The sequence below is a fragment of the Dromiciops gliroides genome, chromosome 4 (assembly GCF_019393635.1).
Source record: "Dromiciops gliroides isolate mDroGli1 chromosome 4, mDroGli1.pri, whole genome shotgun sequence".
Classification (NCBI taxonomy): Eukaryota; Metazoa; Chordata; class Mammalia; order Microbiotheria; family Microbiotheriidae; genus Dromiciops; species Dromiciops gliroides.
In genome coordinates this window covers 402,852,243-402,878,069 of record NC_057864.1, presented here as the reverse complement: position 1 = coordinate 402,878,069, position 25,827 = coordinate 402,852,243, and the positions used below count along the sequence as shown (strand labels likewise).

Below are 25,827 nucleotides of genomic sequence, written 5' to 3'. Positions count from 1 at the left end.
ATCCTCAGGGCTGGTAAAGTCCAGGAGCTGAGGCTGACAAGGAAAGACATGCCTCTGTCACATCAGTCATGTGTATATTCCCTCAGGTAATGCAAAGCTCAGCCTACATCCACCTGCTCAACTGGTAGTCACATCCCAACATAAACCTTCCACAAAAGGGGAAGCCAAATGGTACCGAGTCTAGAAAAACTTGAGTTCAAATTTGACCTCAGACACTCCCTGTGTGACCGTAGGCTAATCATTTAACCTCTCTGCCTCAGTTTCCTCATCTTCAAAATATAAAAATAATAGCAACCACCTTCCAGGGCTGTTGAGAGGATAAAATGAGATAGTGCCTGTAAAGTAGTTAGCACAATACCTGGCACAATACCTTGCTATACAAATGTTAGCTGCTGTTATTATTAATAATACAGAACCATAGAATTTAGAGATTTAGAGATGGAAGAGCCTGTGTAGGTCACATAATCCAACACACTTATTTTACAGGTGAGGAAACAGGAACAAAAGTCACCCAAGTAATAGTGAGCAGTGCTGGGATTTGATCTCTACACCTGAGACTCCAAATCCAGTGTATTTCCCACTCTGCCATGGATAGGACTGAAATGACTGAATAACAACAGAAATGCTATTTCTACTCTAGTGGGTTTACTGGGGTATGGCCACAGCACATGCTACAGGTTACTGCAGCCACTGGTGAGAGTTGGGTGGCAGGTAGACGCCAAAGGTGAATTAGCTGCCCTGAAATGGGCTCAGTAGCCCTCATACCAGAGGTGCTAGTCTTCCCTGATACCCGTACACGCCAGTGTCTATGTGTGTGGGGGTGGGCGGTGGGTGAGTTGTCATGGGGTAGAATAAGACACATAGGGAATACATGTAGTCAGGGCAAAGAAGAATAATTCATGTATCTGATGATATCACACTGATCTAGTTGGGCCTAGATTCCCTCTTTTCCCCATGCTAAAATGCTACTTCACTACAAACATCCAAAGGTTCTGGCTCACATAAAATCCCTGAACTCCTGTCAAAAGAGCAGGTACTAGCTTGTTTTTAAGGTCCACTAGCTTTTCCCAGATCTTTTAGAAAAGACAGGTAGTATCTACCTGTATCTGTAGCTAACAATACCTGTGACTTGGATACCAGCAAAAAGCCTATCTCAGATACTCCTATCTTGTTCCCTCAAAGTACAAATGGGGGCTTCTTGGAGCAAGCCCAGATCTCCTAACATTGAGTCACACTGTTTCTGAGAGGCGATAGTTTGTGTTCTCCCACCACACGAGTGGGAGCAGCCTCCTTCAATTGGCTGTACACCAAGAAAGAGTATCCAGGAAAGAAAGCAAGTCTGTCCCAGCCTGGCAGTTCTCAGCCCCAGGTTTCTTTTTCATCAAGACTAAGATCTTCCCAGCTACATAATACCTTCAAGCTTAGTTTTTTCTTTGGCAAGGGCCTTTAGTCCTTTCTTCAGACACCTAATCATAATTTATGCAGATTGTTCATCTTCCCCCCCAGTAATTTTAATCTCTGACGACTAGACTATCAACCTATTCATGGTTATTTGCCCAATAAATACCAAATATCTTGCAATTCTCAAATATTAAAATCTTATCTCTCTTCTATTTTCCCATGTAAATGACTGGGTGAGGAAAAGGCACTAGAGACAACCCCAAGGGGCAAGCTCTATCCCTTTAATTTGCTCAATCAGCATTCCTGGCCCCTTCCTGGGTAGTTTCAGCTAGTCTCCAAACCTCAGGGGGATGCTGAAGTGCACACACACCTTTTCATAATGCCCAAGCCTGGGGCAGCTGGGTGGCGCAGTGGATAGAGCACCGGCCCTGGATTCAGGAGGACCCGAGTTCAAATCCAGCCTCAGACATTTAACACTTACTAGCTGTGTGACCCTGGGCAAGTCACTTAACCCCAACTGCCTCACTAAAACAAAACAAAAAACACAATGCCCAAGCCTTCCTCCCTACCTCCCTCCAAGAATTGAGGAAATGAATCTCCCTCTCTTCATTGCAGAGCTGGAGGGATGGAGGTTTGCAACAGCTAATATACTGTCACACATGGCTAATGTGCTTCTTAAATCTTTGTCATCAAGTATCTGACTAGATAGGGGAAGGGGGAAAGACATATTGAGAAATCAAGGTGATACAAAAAACAAAAGAATAAACATCTATACAGTGCCCATTGTATGCCAGGACTTTTGCTAAGTGCTTTGCAAAAGGATCATTAAAAAACTAAAGCAAAGGGGCAGCTAGGAGGTGCAGTGGATAAAGCACTGGCCGTGGAGTCAGGAGTACCTGAGCTCAAATCCGGCCTCAGATACTTGACACTTACTAGCTGTGTGACCCTGGTCAAGTCACTTAACCCTCACTGCCCCGCAAAAACAAAACAAAAACAAAAATAAAACAAAAAACCACTAAAGCAGAACAGTTCCCAAACAGTTCCCTGGAAAACAGTCTAACTTATGTTTGTAAACATAAAACCCATCATCACATCTGAATAATGAAAGAAATATCGAGAGACCACTTAAGAGAAAATAAATTGTGGGCTGGGGTAATTTTGCTTTTTATCATTTTTTAGGCATTTTATAATGTTCAGCATTATATTATCTGTGAGTTAACCTGTATTTTGACATGTAATAGAAAAAAAGAAATGAGCATAGGTATGTGTGCACGTGGGCATCAATAGGAGGAGTACATCCATTATGCTGTCCTGACATAGATGGCACCTTAGAGAGATGTTCTGTAAAACCTTTAACCTTCCTCCAAAGGAAGAGCATAGATTTCACACACAGACATTTGCAGAAAGCTTCAGGCTTTCAAACTATGTAGAGAACTATGCTAATAATATCTCTATGAATCAAATATATTCCCTTTCTTCATACACATTTGAAAAGTGACTGTCTTCCCAGGGCAAGCAAGCTAGGATTACTCTCTCTCTCTCTATGTGTGTGTATTGTATGCATATATATGTGTGTGTGTGTGTGTGTGTATATATATATGTCTGTGTGTGTGTATATGTATGTGTATATATATATATATATATATACACACACACATACACACATACACATATATAATACCCATCTATAGATAAATATAAAAGAACATAGATCATAGATTTAGAGGTGTAAAGGCAACTTAGAGGTAGGTCATCCAGTCCAATCTTTAAATTCTACAGATGAAACAGCTGAGGCACAAAGAGCTTGAGTGAATTGTCCACAATCACAAAGGTGGTAAAAGACAGAACTATAATTTGAACCCAGGTCTTATGACCCTGAATTCAACACTCTGCATTTCTCCTACAGAGTTGTTTGATCCTTTAAGTTTTATTTTGTTCTGGCATGTCTGGATTTATTTGCTAAAATTTCTCTTGCTCTTGAAGTGTGAATATATTTTAACATATTTAAACCCAAGGTCTGTTTATAAATTATCATCTGTTAGATTAAAGGTGTCAAACTCAAATAACTCAAATAGGAACAGATCCCTGGGGGTACATATTGATTTAGAAAACCAAAAATTAACATTCTATATCTTGTACTGTATTTTTATTTACTTTGTTAAACATTTCCAATTACATTTTTTTTTTTTTGGTGAGGCAATTGGGATTAAGTGACTTGCCCAGGGTCACACAGCTAGTAAGTGTCAAATGTCTGAGGCCGGATTTGAACTCAGGTACTCCTGATTCCAGGGCCGGTGCTCTATTCACTGCACCACCTAGCTGCCCCTCCAATTACATTTTAATTTGGTTTGAAGCACTTAGGAGTTTTGCAGGCTGCATTTGCATGCAGCCTGGGTTTAACACATCTCAGAATACAATGTGATATGTCTACATTTCAATGGTGCTATTTTAAATAATTTTACCTTAACATAGTGTTTTGATTTCAGCATATCCAGAAGGTCTCGCACTGGTGCTGATACAATGAATTCTGCTGCTATTTCCAGATCCTAAGGTCATAGTTAAATAGAAAATTGTTTTTACTGAGTTGAATGCTTCTTTATAGATACACAAAAATATAAGCAATGAAAACCAAGTCTGATTACCATGATCGGCTCACCTTTCTTAGCATTTTAGCAAAGCCAAGTGCTTTGGAAGCCCTTTCTCTAGCTTCGTGAAATAGCTCTTTCAGGGCTCTGCTGGTCTCTATAACAGATCTCCTGTAAAGTTGATTGAAATCCTGTTACTATGAATTAATAGATGCCCCAGGGACTAAAAAGAGAATCACATATAAACAAGTGCTACTCCCATCAAAATAAATTTAGATTGCTCATAAAAAGCAGTAAATTATCAGATAAGATCAGGAAACTTGTTTATTGCTCTTTTTAAAAAATTATATTTTCTCACACAAGTTAGTCAACATCAATGAAAACCACTACCTTCTACATAGTTTTGTTTAAGATCAGATCAAGTTTTAGGACCACATGGGCCTTTTATTTAACTCAACCTATAAACATTGAGAATCAAAAAACCAAAAGCTTTTTTCACATTTTAGATGGCAACAGCTTTTTCTCTTCCCTTAGGAAAATATATGAAAAGAATTAGTTCCATACACTTTTAACCTTTCAGTCCTATTCTTCTCTAAGTGTATCTTTAAACTAAAAGATGTTAACTTTCAGTTAATATACTCCCAGTTCACCTATAAATAAAATATTTCCTAAAAACACGAGAAAGGCAAAACTCAAAAAAGGTTTTTGGTTGGTTGCTTGTTTGTTTTTCATGTCTAATACCTTCTGCAGGGTCCTAGGACCAGGAATCTAGAGCTGGAAGGGACATCAGAGGTCATCCAGCCCAATCCCCTCATTTTTACATATGATGATACTAAGGCCCAGGGAAATTAAGTTATATAGGTAGTATATAAGGCAGTACATAAGTACTGTATATGAGCTTGCACATAAATGTAAAACTTTGAAATACTATAAAATGCTAGACAATAGAATGTCTATTTATGATTATAATTGATCCCATGTTCTTATTCTAATTTAATTAGTATGTACTTAACAGATTTTATGTTCATGAATGAGACAAAATACAAAAGAGAAAATAAGTTGAAAAAAGAAGATAATTAGACAGCAGCTTGACCTGATTTCATCTGAAGCAGTGCTGTCATCAGCACTGGTCCAGAATTCAGCACAACTTTCCTGAAGGCCGCAATCTAAAAATCCTCCAGTAGATTTCAGCAGCATTCCTGCAATGTCACTGAAAGAACATAATAGAAAAAAAGTAAGGAGAAAAATTACCTTGACTTATTTGCCACTCCCAATGAAAACATTAGCTTTCACATAAAAATTGAGTTCATTACTGAAGTGCACTTTAGAGATAAAGTTTACTGAGAATTATGTTCAATTCTTCCTTCTGCCTGGGTAACAAGTGTTTCCCACCTAAAAAAAGGAATAAAGTCCACCTTCTGACTCTCCCCGAGTCCTCTCTCCTTTTTCAGTACTTTGATGGGGCTAAGGTGCAAAGAGAAGTGTTCATTTCTTTCTCTCTCTTTTTTTTTTTTGGTGGGCAATGAGGGTTAAGTGACTTGCCCAGGGTCACACAGCTAGTGTCAAGTGTCTGAGGCTAGATTTGAACTCAGATCCTCCTGAATCCAGGACCGGTGTTTTATCCACTGTGCCACCTAGCTGCCTCTGAATAGTGTTCATTTCTAAGCAGAAGACCTAAGATACTGGAAACAGAGTATGGACATCTCAGGTTATACTGTTATGAGAAAATCTAGGAATACACAAGTGATCTTAAGACTCCAACCCCCATACAAAGCAGGAGTAAGGCAGGAGCTATTTCATTCTGGCCAACTACTCCCCTTCTTTGTAAACCTGCATAGGTCAATTTCTCTGGTTTCCAAAAGCCTTCAGTTTGGGAAATTGGCCTCAACAATTATGATTTCAACTGAACTAAAATCTGAAAGTTTATAGAAAACACATACTTTAAATCATTATGAAATTTGTTTATTATAAGACTAAGAAAGCTACTAAGAAGGTTGCATACAAAACAATAGTAAATCCTACCAAAATAATTTTCCAGCTTGTGCTTCTCCTCCTCTTATATAATGAGTTATTTCTTTGGTGAAATTCCATTCTTCTTCTAACAGATTTTTTAAACTATGAGATGCTTGAGGTAACTGCTGTAACATTTTGATCCAACTTCTCATGTAATCAAAATACACCTTTAAATATAAACATAAAAGAGGAAGGCATAATAAGCTTTCAACAGAATAAGTATAAAAACTTCAAATTAAAAGTAGGTAGAGACACTGACAGCAGCAAGTAAAAGTTAATAATGAGGAAGAATACCACCCCCCAAATTAAGAGACATGAAAATGATAACAAAAAACTCAAGTACCAAGCTATTTAGCACTAGAAAAAAATAACTCTTTATACACCTCAACATGCCTTGAAAGTACTGTCATAGTATTTATTTAGCATAATGCAATAACTGACATTTATAATGATTACAATTAATCCTTCAAAACAGTTAAATTGTTTTTAGCATCCTGTGTAAGAAGGCACAAATGTGCACAATTCATTTAAGTTAGTTTTGTATGAAATAGGGTTAAAAGAACGTGAAAAACCTTTATATCATATCTGATGGAAATCTAAAATGTACTACATATTTCCCTCCCTTCTTAAATAGAATAAATTTTTATTAACCATATTTGATGAAAAATTTTAATTGTCAAAACCAAAGGGTTGGGGCAGCTAGGTGGCGCAGTGGATAGAGCACCGGCCCTGGAGTCAGGAGTACCTGAGTTCAAATCCGGCCTCAGACACTTAACACTTACTAGCTGTGTGACCCTGGGCAAGTCACTTAACCCCAATTGCCTCACTAAAAAAAAAAAAAAAAACAAAAAAAACCCAAAGGGTTAAACCTTTAATCACTAGTCAAATTCACTTGTGTGGATAATACTCTAATGAATCATAAGCAAAAAAAGAACAATAATGGACAAATGAGAAATTTAAATCAACTAAATTCAATAAACATTTATTAAATGTCTACTATATGCCAGGCTCTTTGCTAGATACTGGGAATACAAACACAAAAACGAAATAAAAGATATCATTTATAACAACCTGATTACTACCAACCCCTACCAGCAGCCAAAGAAGATAATTATTAAGATTGAGGAAATCTCAAGAAATCTTATAATTAGGGGGGAAAAAAACCCATAGCAGTAGTAGTAGTCATTGTTGCAATATATGTCATCATTACCTAGAAAAGGTCAACTGGAAGACATCAATAACTTTCATATATACACACACATACATTCCCATCTCTGAAAATTTGTATAACTATCAATAGCTATATGCAAGGCATACTTAAGGAAGGTTTGTAAAGTGAGGACTCAGACATTTGCAAACAATACTAAAAATATCCATCTTTCTACTATGATAGAAGAGGTAGATTTAATTGTCTGCTTTCTGGGACACTGACTAGCATTTCAATACTTGGAGTGTAACTTCCCAATCCTGGTTTCCTTCCTTAGCTGTAGCCTGGAATAACCTATACCTATTAGAAATCTCAAACTCATCCTCTTTTCCCCTAAACTCGCTTCTCTTCTGTTTTTCACTATCACTATTGAGGGCACCACAATTTCCATCCCCCGAGCCATCCAAGTTTGCACCACTACTGTTATCCTCAACTCCTCACTTGTCTCACACATCCAATCAGTTGCCAAATCTTTAATAAGATCCCTCCTCATCTCTACTCATACATGCGACTATACTAGTTCAGACTCTCGTCACCTCAGAACGACTGCAATGGACTAACTGATCCTGAAGCATCAACTCTCTCCCCACTCCAAACGATCTTCCACTTAGTTGCCAGTCATTTTCCTAACGCACGGATGTGAACATGTTTCCCTCCACTACCTCAGCTCACCCCCACTCCATAAACTCCAATGACTCCCTATTACTTTGAGACTCATGTACAGAATCCTCTGAATGGTGTTTAAAGTGCTTTCTAACTGCTCCCTTATAGTCGTCTTTGTTTTCACACCTCTCTGCACTCTATAATGCAGCCATTCTGGCCTACCTGCTGTTCCTCACACATGACACTCCGCTTCCCAATTCCATACAGATGTACTGGGAGGTCACCACGCTCACAATGTTCTCTCTCTTCCCCTCTAGCTCTCAAGAATGTGTGATTTCCTCCCAGATTCAACTCAAATGCCACCTTTAGCAGGAGGCCTTTCCTGGCCCCAGATGTGTAAGCCTCTCCCTGTTAGGCTGCCTTCAATCTACGCCTATTACATGCTGATTTATTTACATGTTGCTTCCCTATTAGAATGTAAGCTTTTAGAAGTTGTTTTTGTCCTTTTTAGCACCCCAAGTACTTAGCACAGTGCCTATTTGTGGACTGACTGATTTCCATTTAGTCATTTTAAAAATTCATGTTAGGGTAGTCATTGTTTCTATTATTCCCTTGGCTCCGCTTACCTTGCATCCCTTCACACATCTCTTCCTATGGTTCTCTGAATTCTTCATATTCATCCTAACTTACAGCCCAATAATATTAAATTAAGTTTACACAGCATACTTTTTTCAGCCATCCCCCACCTGACAAAGTTTAAACTAAATTGCCCACAGTCATGTAGCCAGTCACTGGCAGAGCCAGGATTATAACCCGTTTTCCTACTCTATGTTCAACTGCCTCTCTTTAAAAATCCCTTCTTTGCCTCATAAATTCTTTGATTGTAGTTCTATTATTCTAAACTGAACAAAAGTTGGAAGAAAACTGTACAGCTAAAGAATTAGTGGACTCCTCATTTTTGTGAAATAAAAAAATTCTTTAAAGAAAGGCATCTAAGTAGCACAGTGAATACAGAGCTGGAGATAAATCCAGTCTCAGAAAGTTACAAGCTCTGTGACCCCAAGTAAATCACTTTACTTCGGCTTCAGTTTCCTTATCTATAAAATGGAGGAATTAATAGCATCTGCTTCTCAGGATTGTTATGAGGATCAAATGAGATAAAATTCAGAGAGTGATATATAAATGCTAGCTATTATTATTAAAACTTTTAGCAAGAAAATAAGTGTGATGAATAAGAATGTTTCTTTAGAAATACTAGTTTAATCTTAGTCTTGATGAAAGAAACTTATTAAATAATGTATTCATTTTTATAACAACTTCTTAATAGCAAAGTTTTTTACATATTTGGAATTAACTGTATTTGATAATGTAGCTGATGTACTCATTTCCAAAACACCTTGAATTGTAAAGACTATAAATAATCTAAATTCAAAAAAGAGAGAGCAATGTGGGCTTACTTCTTCTAAATGGAGTAGGATGTGAACTGGAGAATGAAGGTAAGAGTCAGCTAGGTAAGTAAATGGAGAGAAGAACATTCTGAGCAAGGCAGAAGTAGCATAAGCAATAGCACCAGAAAAGATTTAAGAATGAGAAGGTTTTGTATAGTGGACAAGGAGACTAACATGACAGTAATGGAAATGGTTTTTCAGAAGCAGGGGAAACAAGGTTACAGAGGTAAGGTGGGACCTAATCATGACCATAGGCTATTCTGCCCCCAAATGAATTATGGGATATTTAAACGATAGAAGATTTCTGGTCACATAAAAATGGGGAGGGGGTACACCACAACACCCATACCTAAAAAAGGGCTCCCTCTACAACACACATAACAAATGGTCATCTAGCCTTTGCTAGAAGACCATAAAGTAAAGGGGGGGGGGAGGGAAAGAGATATACTTCCTCCTGGGAATAAAGCTTAGACTAACCTCACTGCAACCTCCACCCACTCCACCTGTTTCTACCCTTTGGGGGAAAACAACACCAGGCTGATAACTCTTTTCTTAAGATAAGAAAATCAAACGAATTGTTTATTGTACAGGTTTATCGTACAGAACAAACAAAACAAAACACAACAAAACCATAATAACTTTTCTCATCACTGATCCTTACCATCAACATTTTATGCAGGTCCTCTTCAAAAGAGTCTATATTGCAGTCAATCTTTTCCAAATCATCTAACACTTCATGAAGCATGAATTGGTAATACTGCTTCATTAAGAGGCCACCCTTCAGAACCTCTTTACACTCTCTTACCAGCTATAAGAAAACAAACACATGTTAGAGTTATAATCCATCATCTGTTCTTACTGAATTCTTTAGCAGTTCAATTAATTCAACAAGCATTTAACATGACCCGATGTGCCAGGTACTGTGCCATATACCAGAAATACAAAAACAAAACTCAAAACAGTCTTTGTTCTGAAGTTGCTTAAGTTCTTCTGGGGCAAAACAACACAGACAAAGAAAAGTACAAAACATTTAGAAAGGCTTGCAAAACATTTTACAAATATTATTCCATATGATCCTTACAACAACCCAGGAGGAGCTGCTATTATCCTCATTTTACAATTGAGGGAAATGTGACTTGACCAGGGTCATACAACTATTAAGTATATGAGGCAGGTTTTAAAAAACAAGTCTTTCTGATTCCAGGTCTACTATTCTCCCCATTGTTTCATCTAGCTGCCTCTAAAAAAAATAGCCATCTTGTTTTTAGATCAACAAATTCATGGACAAATGTATTTTTACCAAACCTCATTAGATACTCCATTGCGGATGACTCATATCTTAAACTGACAGAGAAATCTGAATTTTGCTCTCTGAAGCTATCTTCATCATCCATTCACTTCTTGAATTTACCTTTCTTTTCTGAAACCTACCTTCAAGTAAAGTAGCAATGAAAACAATCTGTGTCTAAGTTTCCTGCTGGTGACAAAATCTATTTTCACATGAATCATCTAAAGTGGGCAGCAAGGTTTAACAAGTCTTAGGAAAGTGCCAGGATGCAGATTCATGTCTTGGAAGGACAGCATAACTAACTATTTTCATGTCAGGTCAACTTTTGTTCACCTCAGTAACTAAGCAATGGAGTCACCAAGAAATATAACTCATCGCTTGTTCCCTTTGATTAGTAGTGGGTGGCCATTCTCAGGTTGTACCTATGAATCCTTATCATCATTCCTTGGTGCAGGAAATGCTGTCTCTTCTTCAGCGGCTCCAGCACCACCCTCTGTGGGAAATGTTTCAAAACTTGCTACAGAGTTCCAAAGGTTCAATGATCTGCCTTCCCTTCCTTTCCTGAACCCCATTCTTCCTGCACCTCCAGATTCTTATAACATTTTATTCTTCGTTTTCCTTTTCAAGTATTTCTTTCATTCTTTCCTTTTACCCTTTGAGCTATCCTCTTTTCTGTCTTTGCTGTCACTACCAAATTTCTTGAAATTCCTATCATTTAAAATTCTGTCCCTATTTTTTCAAAGTCCCTTCATATATCAACTCTACCATAACACTTTCCAGGATCCCTCTAGTTAGAAGTCATCCTCAGATTTCTCTAGGAAGACCTGGGGTTCAAGTCTCATCTCTGACACATCTTCATGATATGACCCTGGCCAAGTTACTTACCCATTCACTGCTCTAAGCAATAACTGTAAGTTGCAGAGAAGGTCTCAACCTGTACTAGAGGACAGAGTTTCTTGTACCAGTAAAGTCACTGGTCAAATTCCTACTCCCCATCCAGATTTCTCATAGCACTTTATCTGTATTTCTGTACACTTACATTCTTCTTTCTGTTAAAGTATTTGTATACAGATTTTATCTTACCTACTACGTTGTAAGCTCTTAGAGGAAGAAGTTACATTATTCTAGTACCAACCACATGCCTTAAGCATAGCATGAACTCAAATAATATTAAACGGAATCATATAGTTCAACATTTTGTTTTATAAAAGACAAAACTCAGTTTCAGAAGGGTTTACTTATCAAAGACCCCTAGCTAAGGGGACAAGGATTAATAATGTATGCTTTTAAAAAAAAATTTTCAAAGTTTTTCACAATACGCTATTTATATATAACAAAATTTTGTGGGCTTTGCCAATAGACTGTTGGCTTCGGTGCCTTGGGGTTTTTTTGTTTGTTTGTTTTTGGTGAAGCAATTGGGGTTAAGTGACTTGCCCAGGGTCACACAGCTCATAAGTGTTAAGTGTCTGAGGCCGGATTTGAACCCAGGTCTTCCTGACTCCAGGGCTAGTGCTCTATCCACTGCGCCACCTAGCTGCCCCTGGTTTTTAATAAAAAAGAGCTTTTTCCAAGGTTTAGTAGTCTAAGACCTAATTCATATGTGGTGTTAAACAAGGAAAAAAGTCAGGAGAGTAGAAATGAAAAGTAGTCAATACTAAAGATAACCTTTATGAACAGGATCTGGGGTCCAGCCTAGTGATGAACAGATAGATAAAAAAGAGAAAGGTGGTACCAAAGTATAGCAGATCCAAGTACTGAATAGAGAATAATGAAAACCTAACACTGGCCTACATTTTTATTTCTTGTCCAGTTTTCCTCATCACCTTTTCAATCCACAGGTGGAAACTCTCCAAGGCCCTAAGAAAAGTACTTGATACTAAACAAAGGACACAACCAACATAAAATTTTTCACAAATCTATCAAATTTTATTAAGACTATCTCATACTATACTCATATATGATTGTATCGTAAAGCACAACCATTTATTTACATCAATTACCTTACAATTATAAAACATAGACCTATACTTACCAACCAGTTTAACAATTAAAAGAATTAAAAATTTGTCTTCACAAAGAATTCATAGCCATACAAAGTGACAAGTTAATTACTTTAAAAAATGGTTAGTTTTAAATGCAAACCTGCTTAATACTCAAGAGAGATGGTTCCCCAGCAGGTCTCTGTTCCAATCTTAATTTGAGACACTCATGGATAACATTAAGAAGTACTCGACAAAGGACCAAAAATGCAGGTTCAAATGATGGTAAATCCATAGATTTCAGCTCTTCCCATGACACGGTGCTGCACTTTTGTTCTGATGATGGTGTGGTGTTTGACAACTGTATGTAATCTGAACATAACATGGGATCTGGGAACTCAGAAAACTGTAACAAAAGTAAAATTAAACAAGATTAATCTTGACTGTAAGAAATGCCAAAACTGTGGTTAGGATATGAAAAGAAAATATTACTCTATGGAATATACTGATAAATGTATATTGCCACTCTGATTTCACAGGGGAAATAATACTTGATACAACTGACTAGTTTCTGGGTTGTTGTGGTTTTTTTCCTAAAAAGACTTAAAAAAGAATGAAAGGGTTATGGGTCTATGAAACTTTAAAATGAAGCAAGACTAATAATTTTTTCCTTTAAGAAAAAACACTTTACAGAATAAGTAAAAATCACAAGCTCTGCCCATTAGGAGCTGAGATATAGAGTCAGGTAAGCTCAGTCACTGAGGCCTTGTTCCCCTAACAGTAGGAAAGACCCAGCTCCCCGGTTGCAAGGGGAGAATAATTTAGAAATAACCACCTCAAATTTCTGGGACATATTTTACAGATTGGTGGTTGTTATGATGATGAGGCAGATTATATTTCAGTAATCAGATTAGAAACAAGTTCCAAACAGACAATATACTTGGGCCAGAAGAGGCAGAACAAATTGTCTATTAAGTACAGGGAATTGTGAGAGAAACTAGAGAAAAACAAGAGTCTCTGCCCTAAAGGTTCTTAGGTACTAACAATGACAACTGACATTTATACAGCACTCAAAGATTAAAAAGCACTTTATGTTCATTATCTCATTTGGACTTCACAAGAACCCTGTGAAGTAGGTGCTCTGAGGATTATTACTTCCATTTTATAGATGAAGAAACATCAAGCCATTTGCCCAAGTTCTCCGTGTAAGGAGAAGGATTTGAACCCTGGTCCTGTCTTGAATTCTCTCTGTTAAAAACACTCTACCTCTAAAAGAAGTATAATGGTTTTGAATATTTTCTTGAAAAACATGCCACTGCAAATATTAATAACAATACTAATCATCAAGTTATAGTATGAATAAATCTACTACATTTCTTCACAACATAAGAAATATATCCTTAAAGTTGTGTACCACAGGTACCATAAAATACGTATTTTCTGCGACATTAACATTATTAAAAATGTGATACTGTATCTACAGAAAAGGCAAGACATATTTTGAATACATTCAATGATTGTCTATTAAAATAAACTTTCTACCAATCAAAGAAATCTTAAAACTTCTTCCCAAACTCAGCAATACACAAAGTGGCTGAGTTAGAAAGAGTGATATTTCTTCATGCTTTTTATGTTGCAATAAGTGCTAACGTTTCTATTGTGCTTTATAATTTATAAAGGCCATTGAATACATTGGCCCATTTGGTCATAATAATAACCAAGTGACTTGGACAATGAATGTTATATTGTTCCCTTTTTTATTACTGAGGAAACTGCCTTACAGACATGAAATACTGACAAGGAAGAGGATGACAGAAACCCACATTCATAAAAGGCTGCAGAGCTCACAAAGTTCTTTACTCATAGTAAGTCAGGGAGGTAGGTAGTGACTCAAAATTCACGTACCATCAATAGGTACTTGAAAGGGATCTCTACGATTATCTTGTCCATGGAAGCCCAAAGTCACAAGTCAGTTAAGTGGTCATCAAAGGTCTGGAATCCAGGTTTCCTGATTCCAACTCCAGTCCTCTTCCTACTGTACCCATTCCTTTCTAGCCTAGATCTCGTAGTAAAGGTGAAGTCAGGATTTGAAACCAGGTTTGGTTTTTTTGACACAATGATGCCACAGTAGCCATTCATCAGGGATAGCAGTGTGGGATAGTTCAGGCCAGCAGTCAGGAAAACCTGGGTTCAAAGTCTACCTCTTCCACTTAATAACTCAGTTGACTTAGACAAGTCATTCCTCTCCTCCAAGTCTCAGTTTCATCTATAAAATGGAGTTAATAAAACCTGTAATACCTCATTGTAATGAGGGCCAATTGAGATCATGAATGTAAGATGTTTTGCCAACTTTTAACTTTTTATAAATGTTTCTTATGGGGCAGCTAGGTGGCACAGTGGATAGAGCACTGGCCCTGGAGTCATGAGTACCTGAGTTCAAATCCAACCTCAGACACTTAACACTTATTAGCTGTGTGACTCTGGGCAAGTCACTTAACCCCAATTGCCTCACTTAAAAAAAAAAAAAGTTCATTATGATTAAAGTACAGCGTATCGTATTATATAACCCAAATTTTTCATCTAATTTAATTATGCTTCAAGTAAAAATTAATGTCATTCTTTGTGCAGTCATAGCACACCAGGGATCTCTTAATATACCAGATCAACTGTATATAATTCTTCACTTCAACTAAAAAAAGATAAACAAATACATATGCAACCCCTTACCATGGCCTTAGGCACCTATATACATTTAGAAAACTGTACTATGTGTATAATACAAACTCATTTTAATTAACTTAACTGCTATATAGAGTCATCTTAGAGATTCATTATCAAGTTACCAAATGAAAATAAAAACAATCCTACTTATATAACAATGGAGGTGAAAGGGCCTCAGAGATCTATGTCCCTAAAATATATATGAATATTAGGACAGACAGCTGTCAATACTTTTCAAGATTTCCAGTAGTGATGATTTAATATCTCTTGTCAGTTCATTCCAATTTTATCACCCCAACTATAAAGAAGTTCTTAGGTTTTAAACCACTAAGCCAAAATAATTCCTACTTTAATATAGGTCTATTTCATCATTTAATTTTTACATGAAAATAGTAATAAAATACAGGTGACAAATTTATAGCAGTAGATCTAATATTTTATAATTCACACTGGTGATGGCTATAGCATTAGTGAGTTAGAAAATTTGGGTTCCTATGCTGACTACATCATTTCTGTGTGTGTCCAGAGGTATCACTATCATCACCAATAACACAAATATACTCTGTTTATGGCTAGGTCATGTATGCAGTTATAAATGTCAGCCCTTCTTCCTCTTCAAAGATAAAGATGTTTGCCTTTCCCCACAGGACCTCTTCTGCAACCCCAAGTTCTCCTTCTAGTCTATTCAGACTACACAGGAGGTATCATTCCCAGTGTCTTGTAGGCCATCCTCAATTTATCTCAACAGTATGTTAGCCAGCAGTCAAGGGAAGGACAAGAGATTCTGAGTTAGAGCACCTCAGTTTCAACCCTAGCTCTCCCTCTTCTTGCATGTGTCATTCTGGACAAGTCACTTAACCGCTTTTGGTCTCAATTTCCTTATTTGCAAAATGGAGGGTTTGGACTTGGTAACCTCTAAGGTCTCTACTTTAAATCTATGAGCCCTGCCTCTGCCCAGTAGCAGTAATGCAAAGTTATTTCAAAGTAAGTTTTCTGTCAACTATGAGACTTCCACTCACATTCATCTCTTCATTATTTTTCTTATTTTGTCTGTCCTTCTTTAGGCTACATTTGAATTGTTGGATTTTCCTCCCCAAGTACAACTTGCACTTTCCTAATTCCCTTCTTGTAAATCAATTTGTACCAATCATCTTGATTTTTATTAAATAGCCATTATATATATATATATATATATATATATATATATATATTTTATCCAGTAAAATGTTTTAAGATTTCTATTCCATTTAATTCTTATCAAACAACAATAGGGTATTTACATCTCATTTAAATTATTTACTTAAAATAACATGTAAAATTTTTAAACAGAAAAGATAGCAATTATTTATGGTAATGATATGGAAAATATCACTATGAAGAGATAAACAGTAAATAAAATATACATTTGAACTGAAAAGAAACATGAAATCTACAACTTCTTTTTAGTATCAACCAGAAACCTACCTCCAATGGATGATCACTCTTAACGAGTGCTATACGGGCTCTTTGTAAAGAACCATCCATTAGCTTGTGAAGTCTTAAAATTAATTTCCTCAAACCCATCTGTTTGAGTGCTTTGTCTACAAATGGTCTATATATAGAAGTCAGACAGTATCGACTATAGCCTGCTTCAGCATTGTATTCAGAAACTCCCCAGCCAACTGATTCATCTTCCGATTCAAGTCTGTCAAACTTCTTTGAAAAATGGTCCTGTGGCTGGAAGTCAAAACTGCTCTCCATGGCCTGTCTGAAGTCCTTTATACTCTGATCCAGGACGTGTTCTTCTTCACTTTCATGGGCGGTAGTTTCCAATTCCTTCACTTCTCCATCTGTGTCACTTTCTTCCTCCTCTGGTTCATTGCCTTTGGATGGTCGGGGAGATGGTATTTCAAACACTGGCCAGCCAATGTCAGATAAATTTTTGATGCCCAAAACAGTTCCCATAATCCTTAGTTTCTGATTTAAGTCTTTTGTAATGTTTAGCCACAGACAGAGTGCCTGCACTCTGTCTTGGAAATCTTTTGCAGCATATTTTTCATAGTCCTTTTGAAGAGCCTGCAAAGAGGGATAAAGTGCTTCTATGTATTCAAGCAGCTCCATTATCCGCTTTACCTGCTCAAATGAGACCCTCTGGCGTTGGAGATGTTCGTGATAGTTTGAATAACCCATAGCACTGGCTCCATGGGGTGCTCTGCACTGCCCTTCTACTGAAGTACCATTAAAACTTGCTCCATTTCTCTCACATGAAAAACTCTCATAATTTACTTTGAATGTGAGGATTTCATTGATAATATCTGGGATGGCTTGGCGGGCAGTATATAAAAAAAGGTCCTGGTCATTAATGGTCCGTCCTGCATGCCAGGCTTGTAACTCAAGCCAAATGAGTTCATTGGATCGGTTAAGCCAGAAAGCAGATGTGTTTTCCTGTCCTCTCTGCTCCCTGTCTTTTTTCTTTGAGACTGAGGTAAGCTTTAGGAGAAGTCGTAAAGTTTCAAAGAATTTTAAGCGTTCCAAAGGACAATCAGTCCTAGAAGTCTGGCGTGCAGTTCTGGCTATAGGTATAGGCATAGAAACCGGAAGCTTAGCATTGCTACAGCCAAGGCTGAGGTAAGGCTTATTGAGATCAACATCCGGAATTGATTTTTTTGGCAAAGATCCACCCACTGAGTCCAACATGAATGAGCATTGTACATTTTTTTTATGATCCCGTTCTGTTGTTCTAAGAGTGGCTCGGATCTTTTTCTCTTGCTTATAGCTGTGTTCTTCCACATTCTCTACTGTTTTGCCAATGTCTTTGTGAGGAAGCTGATTTGGTGCATTCATTTTTTCTATTAAAAAAAAAAAAAGAACAAAACATCATTAACTCAAAGTATAAACGCCAGTATTAATGAAGTAGCTAAGTGACACCTTGGACTTAGAGTCGCAAAGATCTGAGTCCAAATCCTGCCTTAGACATTCAGTAGCTATATAGCCCAGGGCAAGTAAATTAACCTCTCTCAAGCTCAGTTTTCCCCTCTGTAAAAATGGGGATAAAAATAGCACCTTCCTCACAGGACTGTTGTGAGGGTCAAAAGAGATGAAATATGTAAAAAGTGTTGCAAATGGTAAAGTGCTGTGCATAAAGTAGTTATAATTATTATATAAATTATATTACTACACTATATCTAAGATAGTAAGCCTAAAGTCATAACTAGTCCAGACAGATACTTTTATAGTTTCCCACTGTTTTATACCATGTTACCCCAAACTTCTAGATGCTGAATTAGGGAGAAATTAATGTTATCAAAAATTTCCAAGTTATCAACTTTTATAGACTCTGGTTAATCTTTTCTAAAGCATAATAAATACATTTTGTGCTTTCCATATTAACTAATGGTGATTTAAAGCTAAATTCCCTCTTCTATATCCCAAATTATAGATACCATATCACTAAAGTAAGAAAATATAGGCATGCAAACCAACAGATACAGATTCACCAACATTTCACTAATTTGTGTAAAACTTAAAAAAACAGGTGACAAGAAAGATATGTTTAACACATTTTGATTCTGTTAATTACTTTTTAGAGCATAAACAAGTGGACAGGCACTAGTATCTTGCCTAAATACAACAGTACAGCATTCATAAGCAGCTTCTCTCTGCATCCATATTATGAGTATTTAAAGACATAGTTCAATACTGAAAGGATGCAAGATCTTGAACTGATACAATGCTGCTTACCTTGCTGCCCTTGCTGAGTGATCTGTTCACAACGAAATAAGAGCTCTGGTGGAAATAATTGGAAGAAGAATAAATAGCTTAGAAGAGAAAGTGGTAAACCTTACCTAAGTAATGGACTCCCTGAAAACTAGAATAGATGAAACAGAAATCAATTATTCCATGAGACAACAGGAAATATTAGAACAAAAGATTGAAAAAAAATAAAATTTAAGATATCCGATATAAAAATCAAATGGCCTGGAAAACAGGTCAAAGAGAAATAATTTAAGAATTAGATTTCTTGAAAAACCATGACTTTTTTAAAAGCCTGAACGATATGTTAAAAGAAATATTACATTAAAACTGCCCAGATCTATTGGAACCAAAGAGTAAATTGAAGATAAAAAGAATCTACTTATCACCTCCTGAAATAACAAAAGGAAAAAAGTCCAAGGAATGTAGCCAAAACTGAGAGCTTCTACAACAAAGAGGAAAAAAGAAAAAGGGAAAAAAAAAAAAAAAGAAAAGAAAAAACCCCACCACTGCAAGCATCCAGAAAGCTGTTTGAATATCATGGGACTGCTGCCAAAATCACCTGGTGGCTTCTAAATGAGAGGAGATTCTGGAATACAATATTCCAAAGGCAAAAGACATTGACTTAACAACTAAGAATAATTTACCCTGCAAAGCTGAGAATCTTTTTGTATATGTTCATATTTATTCTCTATATGTTTTCATGTGTATTTCTTGTCTCTCCCATTGGAATGTAATTTCCTCAACAACAGAGATGGTTTTATTCTTTGCACTTGTATTCCTAGTACTTAACACACTGTTTGGAACAAAGGAGGTACTGCTTTATTAATACTTGCTATTTAAAAATCAACAAATTAATAATCTCCTAACATAACCTAAAAAAGAAAATTTGAAAATCAAAAGAAAGATAAAGGTGAAAATAAAGTGAACATTTAGCTGATAAGATAAAGTAGAACTGACTTTTTAAAAAGTATTTCTGATAAAAAGATCTTAGCTGAATAGAACTTCTGAAATACAAACAAAAGAGTTGAGAGAAACCTATCTGAAGAAATTGAAAGTCTGCAGAAGGATATAGTGTTAATATTTTAATAGAGGAAGAAATATGCTTTCAGAATCCTAATGTCTTTTGGGGGTGGGAGGAAGAACTGAGGGAGTTGTAGTCTTTGACACTGTTGACCATCCTCTTCTTGATATTTCCCCCTCTCTCTAGTTTTTAGCACACTGCTCTATCCTGATTATGTTCCTACCTATCTGGCTGCTTCCCTCTCTGTCTCTGATGAATCTTCATTTAGGTCATGCCATGGGTGTTCTACAAGGTTCTGTCCTGGGCCCACTTCTCTATACTGCTTCACTTGGTGATCTCATTACCTCCCATAGATGAAATTATCATCTTGATTTAGATAATTCTCAAATCTTATCCAGCCCTAACCTCTCTGGTTACCTCTACTCTTGCATTTTCAATTGCCTTTTAGATATTTCAAACTAGATATTCAACAGATATTTTAAACTCAACATGTCCAAAATTGAACTCATTATCTTTTCTCCCAAAACCTTCCTCTAATACTCTGGTTTCTCTTCAGATTATATAAATCTTTTGCTTTTTACCAAAACCTCCCTCTACCCTTCCAAACTTCCCTATTACTATCAAGAATAGAACCACCAACCTCAGTCTCTCCTGCTTAAAACTGAGGCATCGTTCTCACCTCCCAAATCTAATCTGTACCCCAAACTAGTCAATTTCATCTTTGCAACATCTCTCCAATTTGCTCCCTTCTTTTATCTGATTATTTCCTATTTATCCCATAAATAGCTTGTCTGTACATATTTGTCTACATGTTATCTCTTCCATTAGATTATAAGCACCTTGGGAGCATAAATTGTCTTTTGCCTTTCAGCACTTGGCACAGAGACTGATAGTCTGAATGACTAAGAAAAACAAAGGTTCTAGGGGATAGACTGGTTGTATTGTTTTTTTTGGGGGGGGGGGTTGTTTTTTTTTTTTTTTTATTGAGGCAATTGGGGTTAAGTGACTTGCCCAGGGTCACACAGCTAGTAAGTGTTAAGTGTCTGAGGCCAGACCCGAACTCAGGTCCTCCTGACTCCAGGGCCAGTGCTCTATCCACTGCGCCACCTAGCTGCCCCAGACTGGTTGTATTGTGAGGGTTTCAAGAAAGAAAAGAGAAGAGAGATAAAAGAAATATGCTAGTATAGAAAGGAAAAAGGAGATGAAACTATTTTGTAAGAAAAGTATACAAACAAAAGGAAGAGATGGATGAAGTGTAAAAAATATATAGAACTCAGTAGGGAAATAAGCAGGGGTGATGGTGGTAGACTAATGGGAAGGAAAATACCAGAGAAAATAAAATTCCAAGAAAAACAGACTTCCAGATACTGAAGGGCAAAATAAAAGGGGGGAATAGAGAGAAAAGCAAACCTATAATCCAAAGGGGTATCCATCAATTGGGAAATGGCTGAATATACTATGTTGTTATCCTCTAAGAAATTATGAAAAAGATGATTTCAAAGCATCCTGAGTAAAATGAATTGATGGAGAGTGAAGTGAATAGAACTAGAACATTTCTTAGAGGATAACAACATTATAAAAAACTTTTAAAAGACCGTTGCCAAGGCAATGATCATTACATCTCCAAAGAACCTATGATGAAGCATGCTATTTACCTACTCTGTGACAGAGCATGGAAAGTATAGAAAAAAGTGACATACGTTTTTTGATATGGCAATGCTTGACTATGCTTACACGTTACAAGAGTTTTCACATTTTTTTTCCTGCCATTCTCTTGGTTTTTAATTGGGAAGAGGCACAGTTTTGAAAGTAGTTGATGGAAGAAATTATATTTTTTATTTATTTATACATACACACACACACACACACACACACTTAAAGCAAGCAGTGGGAAATAAGAGGTCCATAGTTTCATATATAGTGCCCTTATTGTACTCTGTTGCATATAAAGAAATATCCTGTTTTGGTCGCCTAAGTTCAGAATTTAAAAAAAAAAAAATTAAAGTGGGGAGGAAGGGATCAGAATGGAGAGATGCCAGAATCAGAAAGACCAAATAAGAGGCTGTTGAAATAATCTGGAGAGAAGTAGGAGAGCCTGAACTAAGGAGATAACTCTTTGAGTACAAAGAAGGGATCAGATGCAAGAGATGTGATCACTGATTCAATATGCAGGGTGAGGAAGAGTGAGGAGTTAGGGATAATACCAAGTTTACAAACCTGATCAACTGGGAAAAATGGTGATAGAAAGAACAAAGTTTTTAAAAAAGTAATTTATCACGAAACTAAGTAAATTTATATTTACTAAATATAGTTGGAACAGTTACCATTGTTTATCTTTTGCTTTTAGGTATTTTATTTATTTAGATTTTTTAGGTATTTATGCAGTCCTTGTGGAAAATACATTTCTTCCTTTGAGTCTTTGCTAGGAGTTTTTACAGTTACTACACCTCCTTCTTTTAGTAATCTCTGGATCTACAGTAATTTTAATTTAATTTAATAAAGTTGTGGGGTTTTTTTTTAGCTTATTATCTCTCCAGCTTTAATTCCTGAATTGGGCTTTGTGCCTGGGATTAGGTTCCACCTTCTGCTGTATTACTGCACCGGTTGGTTGGCCCTGCTCAGTTCCCTGAATTCTTGAGCTGAACTCAACCTCCCAGGCTTAGACCTCCTTAGATCTGAGGTATAGAGCACTAGCGACCTCCAAGTCTCTGAACTCCAAGACAGTTAACAACAAAGGTGGTTTGGGAAGGAGACCATCAAGGGTTATAAGAGGAGGAGAGTCAATAAGATCAAGAAAGGCTTCATATATAAGACAGTGTCTGAATTAGAGATAAAGATAGAGTACATTCCAGGTACAAGGGACAGCCAATGTAATGAAGGTGATAACTGGGCAAAAAGAAAAAGGATCAGATGCAAGAGATATAATCATTGATTTTATATCCAGAGTGAGGAAGAGTAAGGAGCCAATGCAAAGACAGAGAGGTGGGAAGATAGAATGCCTTGTGCACTCTTTTCCTAAGAGAAGCCAGCAGTTTGGCAAAAAGTAGAGTATTGTCCAATGATATTTTAAAAGCTAAACATAGGAGTTTATATTCAACACTAGAAATAATAGGACACCACTGGAGTTGTTGGCAGACATCTGATAACATCAAACCTTAGTAAAAATTACTTTGGCAGCAATGTATAGCATTGATGGACTAATATGGTGAGCAACTCAAGACAGAGAGACCAATTTGTAAGCAACTGCAATAATCTAGGCGAGAACTGATGAGGGCCTGAACTAAGGGGGGGCAGCTATATTAGTGGAGAGAAGGGATTGTATGGCTAAAATGTTGTAAATGGTAGAAAAAGGAAGATTTAGCAACTGATGAGAAAGAGAGTGAGAGAGAGAAAGAGAAAAGATGATTACAAAATAGTTCCTACTGTATAAACATAGGAGACTGGAAGGATAGAGATGCTTTCAACAGAAATAGGGAAGTTGGGGGTAGCTAGGTGGCACAGTAGATAAAGCATCAGCCCTGGATTCAGGAGTACCTGAGTTCAAATCCAGCCTCAGACACTTGACACTAGCTGTGTGACTATGGGCAAGTAATTTAACCCTCACTGCCCCACAAAAAAAGCAAAAACAAACAAACAAACAAACAAGGAGGCAGCTAGGTTGGGCAGCGGATAAAGCACCAGCCTTGGATTCAGGAGGACCTGAGTTCAAATCTGGCCTCAGACACTTGACACTTACTAGCTGTGTGACCCTGGGCAAGTCACTTAACCCCCATTGCCCTGCAAAAGAAAAGAAAAGAAAAGAAAAGAAAAGAAAAGAAATAGGGAAGTTTAGTGAGGAAAGGGGTTTTTTTTAGGAAAAAGATTTTAGATATAGTGCATTTAAGATGTTCCAAACTTCCCACTTGAAATGTCAAATATGCAATTAGTGATGTGGAAGTTCAGGAAAGACAATAGGGATATGGATACACACACACACACACACAGAGACATATATATCTATCATTATAGTTATATATAGGGATATGAATATATGTGTGTGATGAGTAAAACTAAATGTGTGTGGTCACCTTATGTATCCCCAGTGTGGGGAAAGCTAGTGAGGATTTACTTATAAATTAGAAGCTTCAGCAACAGTTTAGGCATTAAGCATTTATTAAAGTATATTAGAGGTTAGCAAAGAGAGAACAAGTGTCTGAAAGAATAGGAGAACCCATCTACCCTAGAGGAGAGATCAGAGTTCAACCTGGCCTGGTTCTTCTGCCACCACCATGAGGTTCCAACCACCAACTGACAAAATGAACAACCTTACAAACTGTTTCAAGCTGATTGGTTGAAGGTGGTTTTATGTTGATGTGAGGTAACTTTCAGACACTGAATCAACCTTAGAAAGGTCAACTCATGCTCTCTCAGCAGGAGGCCCTGGTAATAATATTCTCATATATGCGTGTGTATATGTATGTATATTCATATATGTTTATCTAGATATTGATATCACCTGCGTAGAAATAATAGTTAAAAACATGAAAGAATGCAGAGGGAGGGGGCAAGAATGATTAAGACAAAACCCTGGGGAACGGCCAGTTCAAGGAAATAATATGGATGATAACCAGCAAAGAAGAATGAGAAAGAGCAACCAGACAAGCAGGAGGTATATCAGGAGAAAGTGTTATGAAAACCAGAGAAAGTATCCAGAAGGACAGGGTGGTGTCAACAGTGTCAAATGCATTAGACAGGTCAAGAAGAATGAAGAATGAGAAAAGACCACCAGCCTTGGCAATTAAGAAATCACTAACTCTGGAGATAGTAGTTTCAGTTGACTAATGAAACCAGAAGTCATACTGCAAAGGGTTGAGGAATGCAAAGAAAGCATAGGTAGCAAGTACAAACAGCTTTTTTAAGGAGTTTGGCTAAGAAAGAGAGGAAAGAAAATAAAACAAACGCTTGAGGAGATGATATGGTCTAGAGAAGATTTTTGTTGTTGTTGTGAAAAAAACATTGAAGTTAATAAAGAAACAACCAGCTGAAGGGAGATGTTGAAGATTTGAGAGCAAAAGGGATGATTGAGAAGAGCTCTCCCCAAAACCCCTCCAAATACCTTTAAATAATGTCACAAAACCCACAAAAGGACAGGGTAAAATAATTTTTCAGCCAAAGATAACTTAAAAGGTCTGTTGCATCAGAATGAGAGCGGAGTACAGTCCAGCACAGGCTGTACCAGGACATACCTCATCCCAGCAAACCAGGTATAGGTCTTGGAAGCCACTGAATCAACAGCAGCAGCAATGGCTGCTTCTGGAACTCTTAGCCCACAGACAATAAGGGGGTTAAATAACTGGCCAGCAGGAGAGTACAGGAGTCTCTTTGCTAGCACTGAGGCAGGACTCTGTTGCTCTGTCCATAGCCTTTGGTGGCAGTTCCTGGGTGGGGAAGAGCAACAGCACACCAGAGCTTGCAGCCACAGTGGAGCAAGATGCTCCTCACAGTCCCAGGGCAGAAAAGAAGGCTTGTGGTCAATCACAGACCAGAATACAGGCCAGAAGAATAGTAAACACACCCCTCCTTAGATCATACCACCTTGGAAGAACTGAAAGGTTACAGGTTCCTAGAAGTATCTCTGAAAACAGCTACACAAAACCCTGAAGCTTGGAACAGTGCTCCCTTGGCCCTGGAAGCAGAGCCCTACTTTAACAGTTAAAAGTCAAAAAGTATGCTGGGAAAACTAATGAAACAGAAAAAAAAATCTGACCATAGAAAGTTACTATGGTGACAAGGAAGACCAAAACACACCCGCAGAAGATCATAAAGTCAAATCTCCTACATCCAAAG

At 37.2% G+C, this 25,827-nt stretch overlaps 1 protein-coding gene across 6 annotated transcripts in view; it reads right to left on the bottom strand.

Moving 5' to 3' along the window:
* MAP3K4 (mitogen-activated protein kinase kinase kinase 4) overlaps window positions 1-25,827 on the bottom strand; it is a 155,623-nt gene that overhangs the window by 52,395 nt on the left and 77,401 nt on the right. For 5 of the 6 annotated variants that reach the window (XM_044003014.1, XM_044003015.1, XM_044003017.1 and 2 more), the window contains exons 3-9: window positions 16,710-18,073; window positions 12,688-12,930; window positions 9,919-10,065; window positions 6,009-6,166; window positions 5,080-5,196; window positions 4,058-4,157; window positions 3,864-3,947 (exon numbers count right to left, since the gene is read on the bottom strand). In XM_044003014.1, coding sequence (XP_043858949.1) covers window positions 3,864-3,947; window positions 4,058-4,157; window positions 5,080-5,196; window positions 6,009-6,166; window positions 9,919-10,065; window positions 12,688-12,930; window positions 16,710-18,073 — 2,213 coding nt within the window. Of the gene's footprint in view, window positions 1-3,863; window positions 3,948-4,057; window positions 4,158-5,079; window positions 5,197-6,008; window positions 6,167-9,918; window positions 10,066-12,687; window positions 12,931-16,709; window positions 18,074-18,965; window positions 19,011-25,827 lie in introns of all 6 variants that reach the window. The other variant, XM_044003012.1, reaches the window with a different exon arrangement.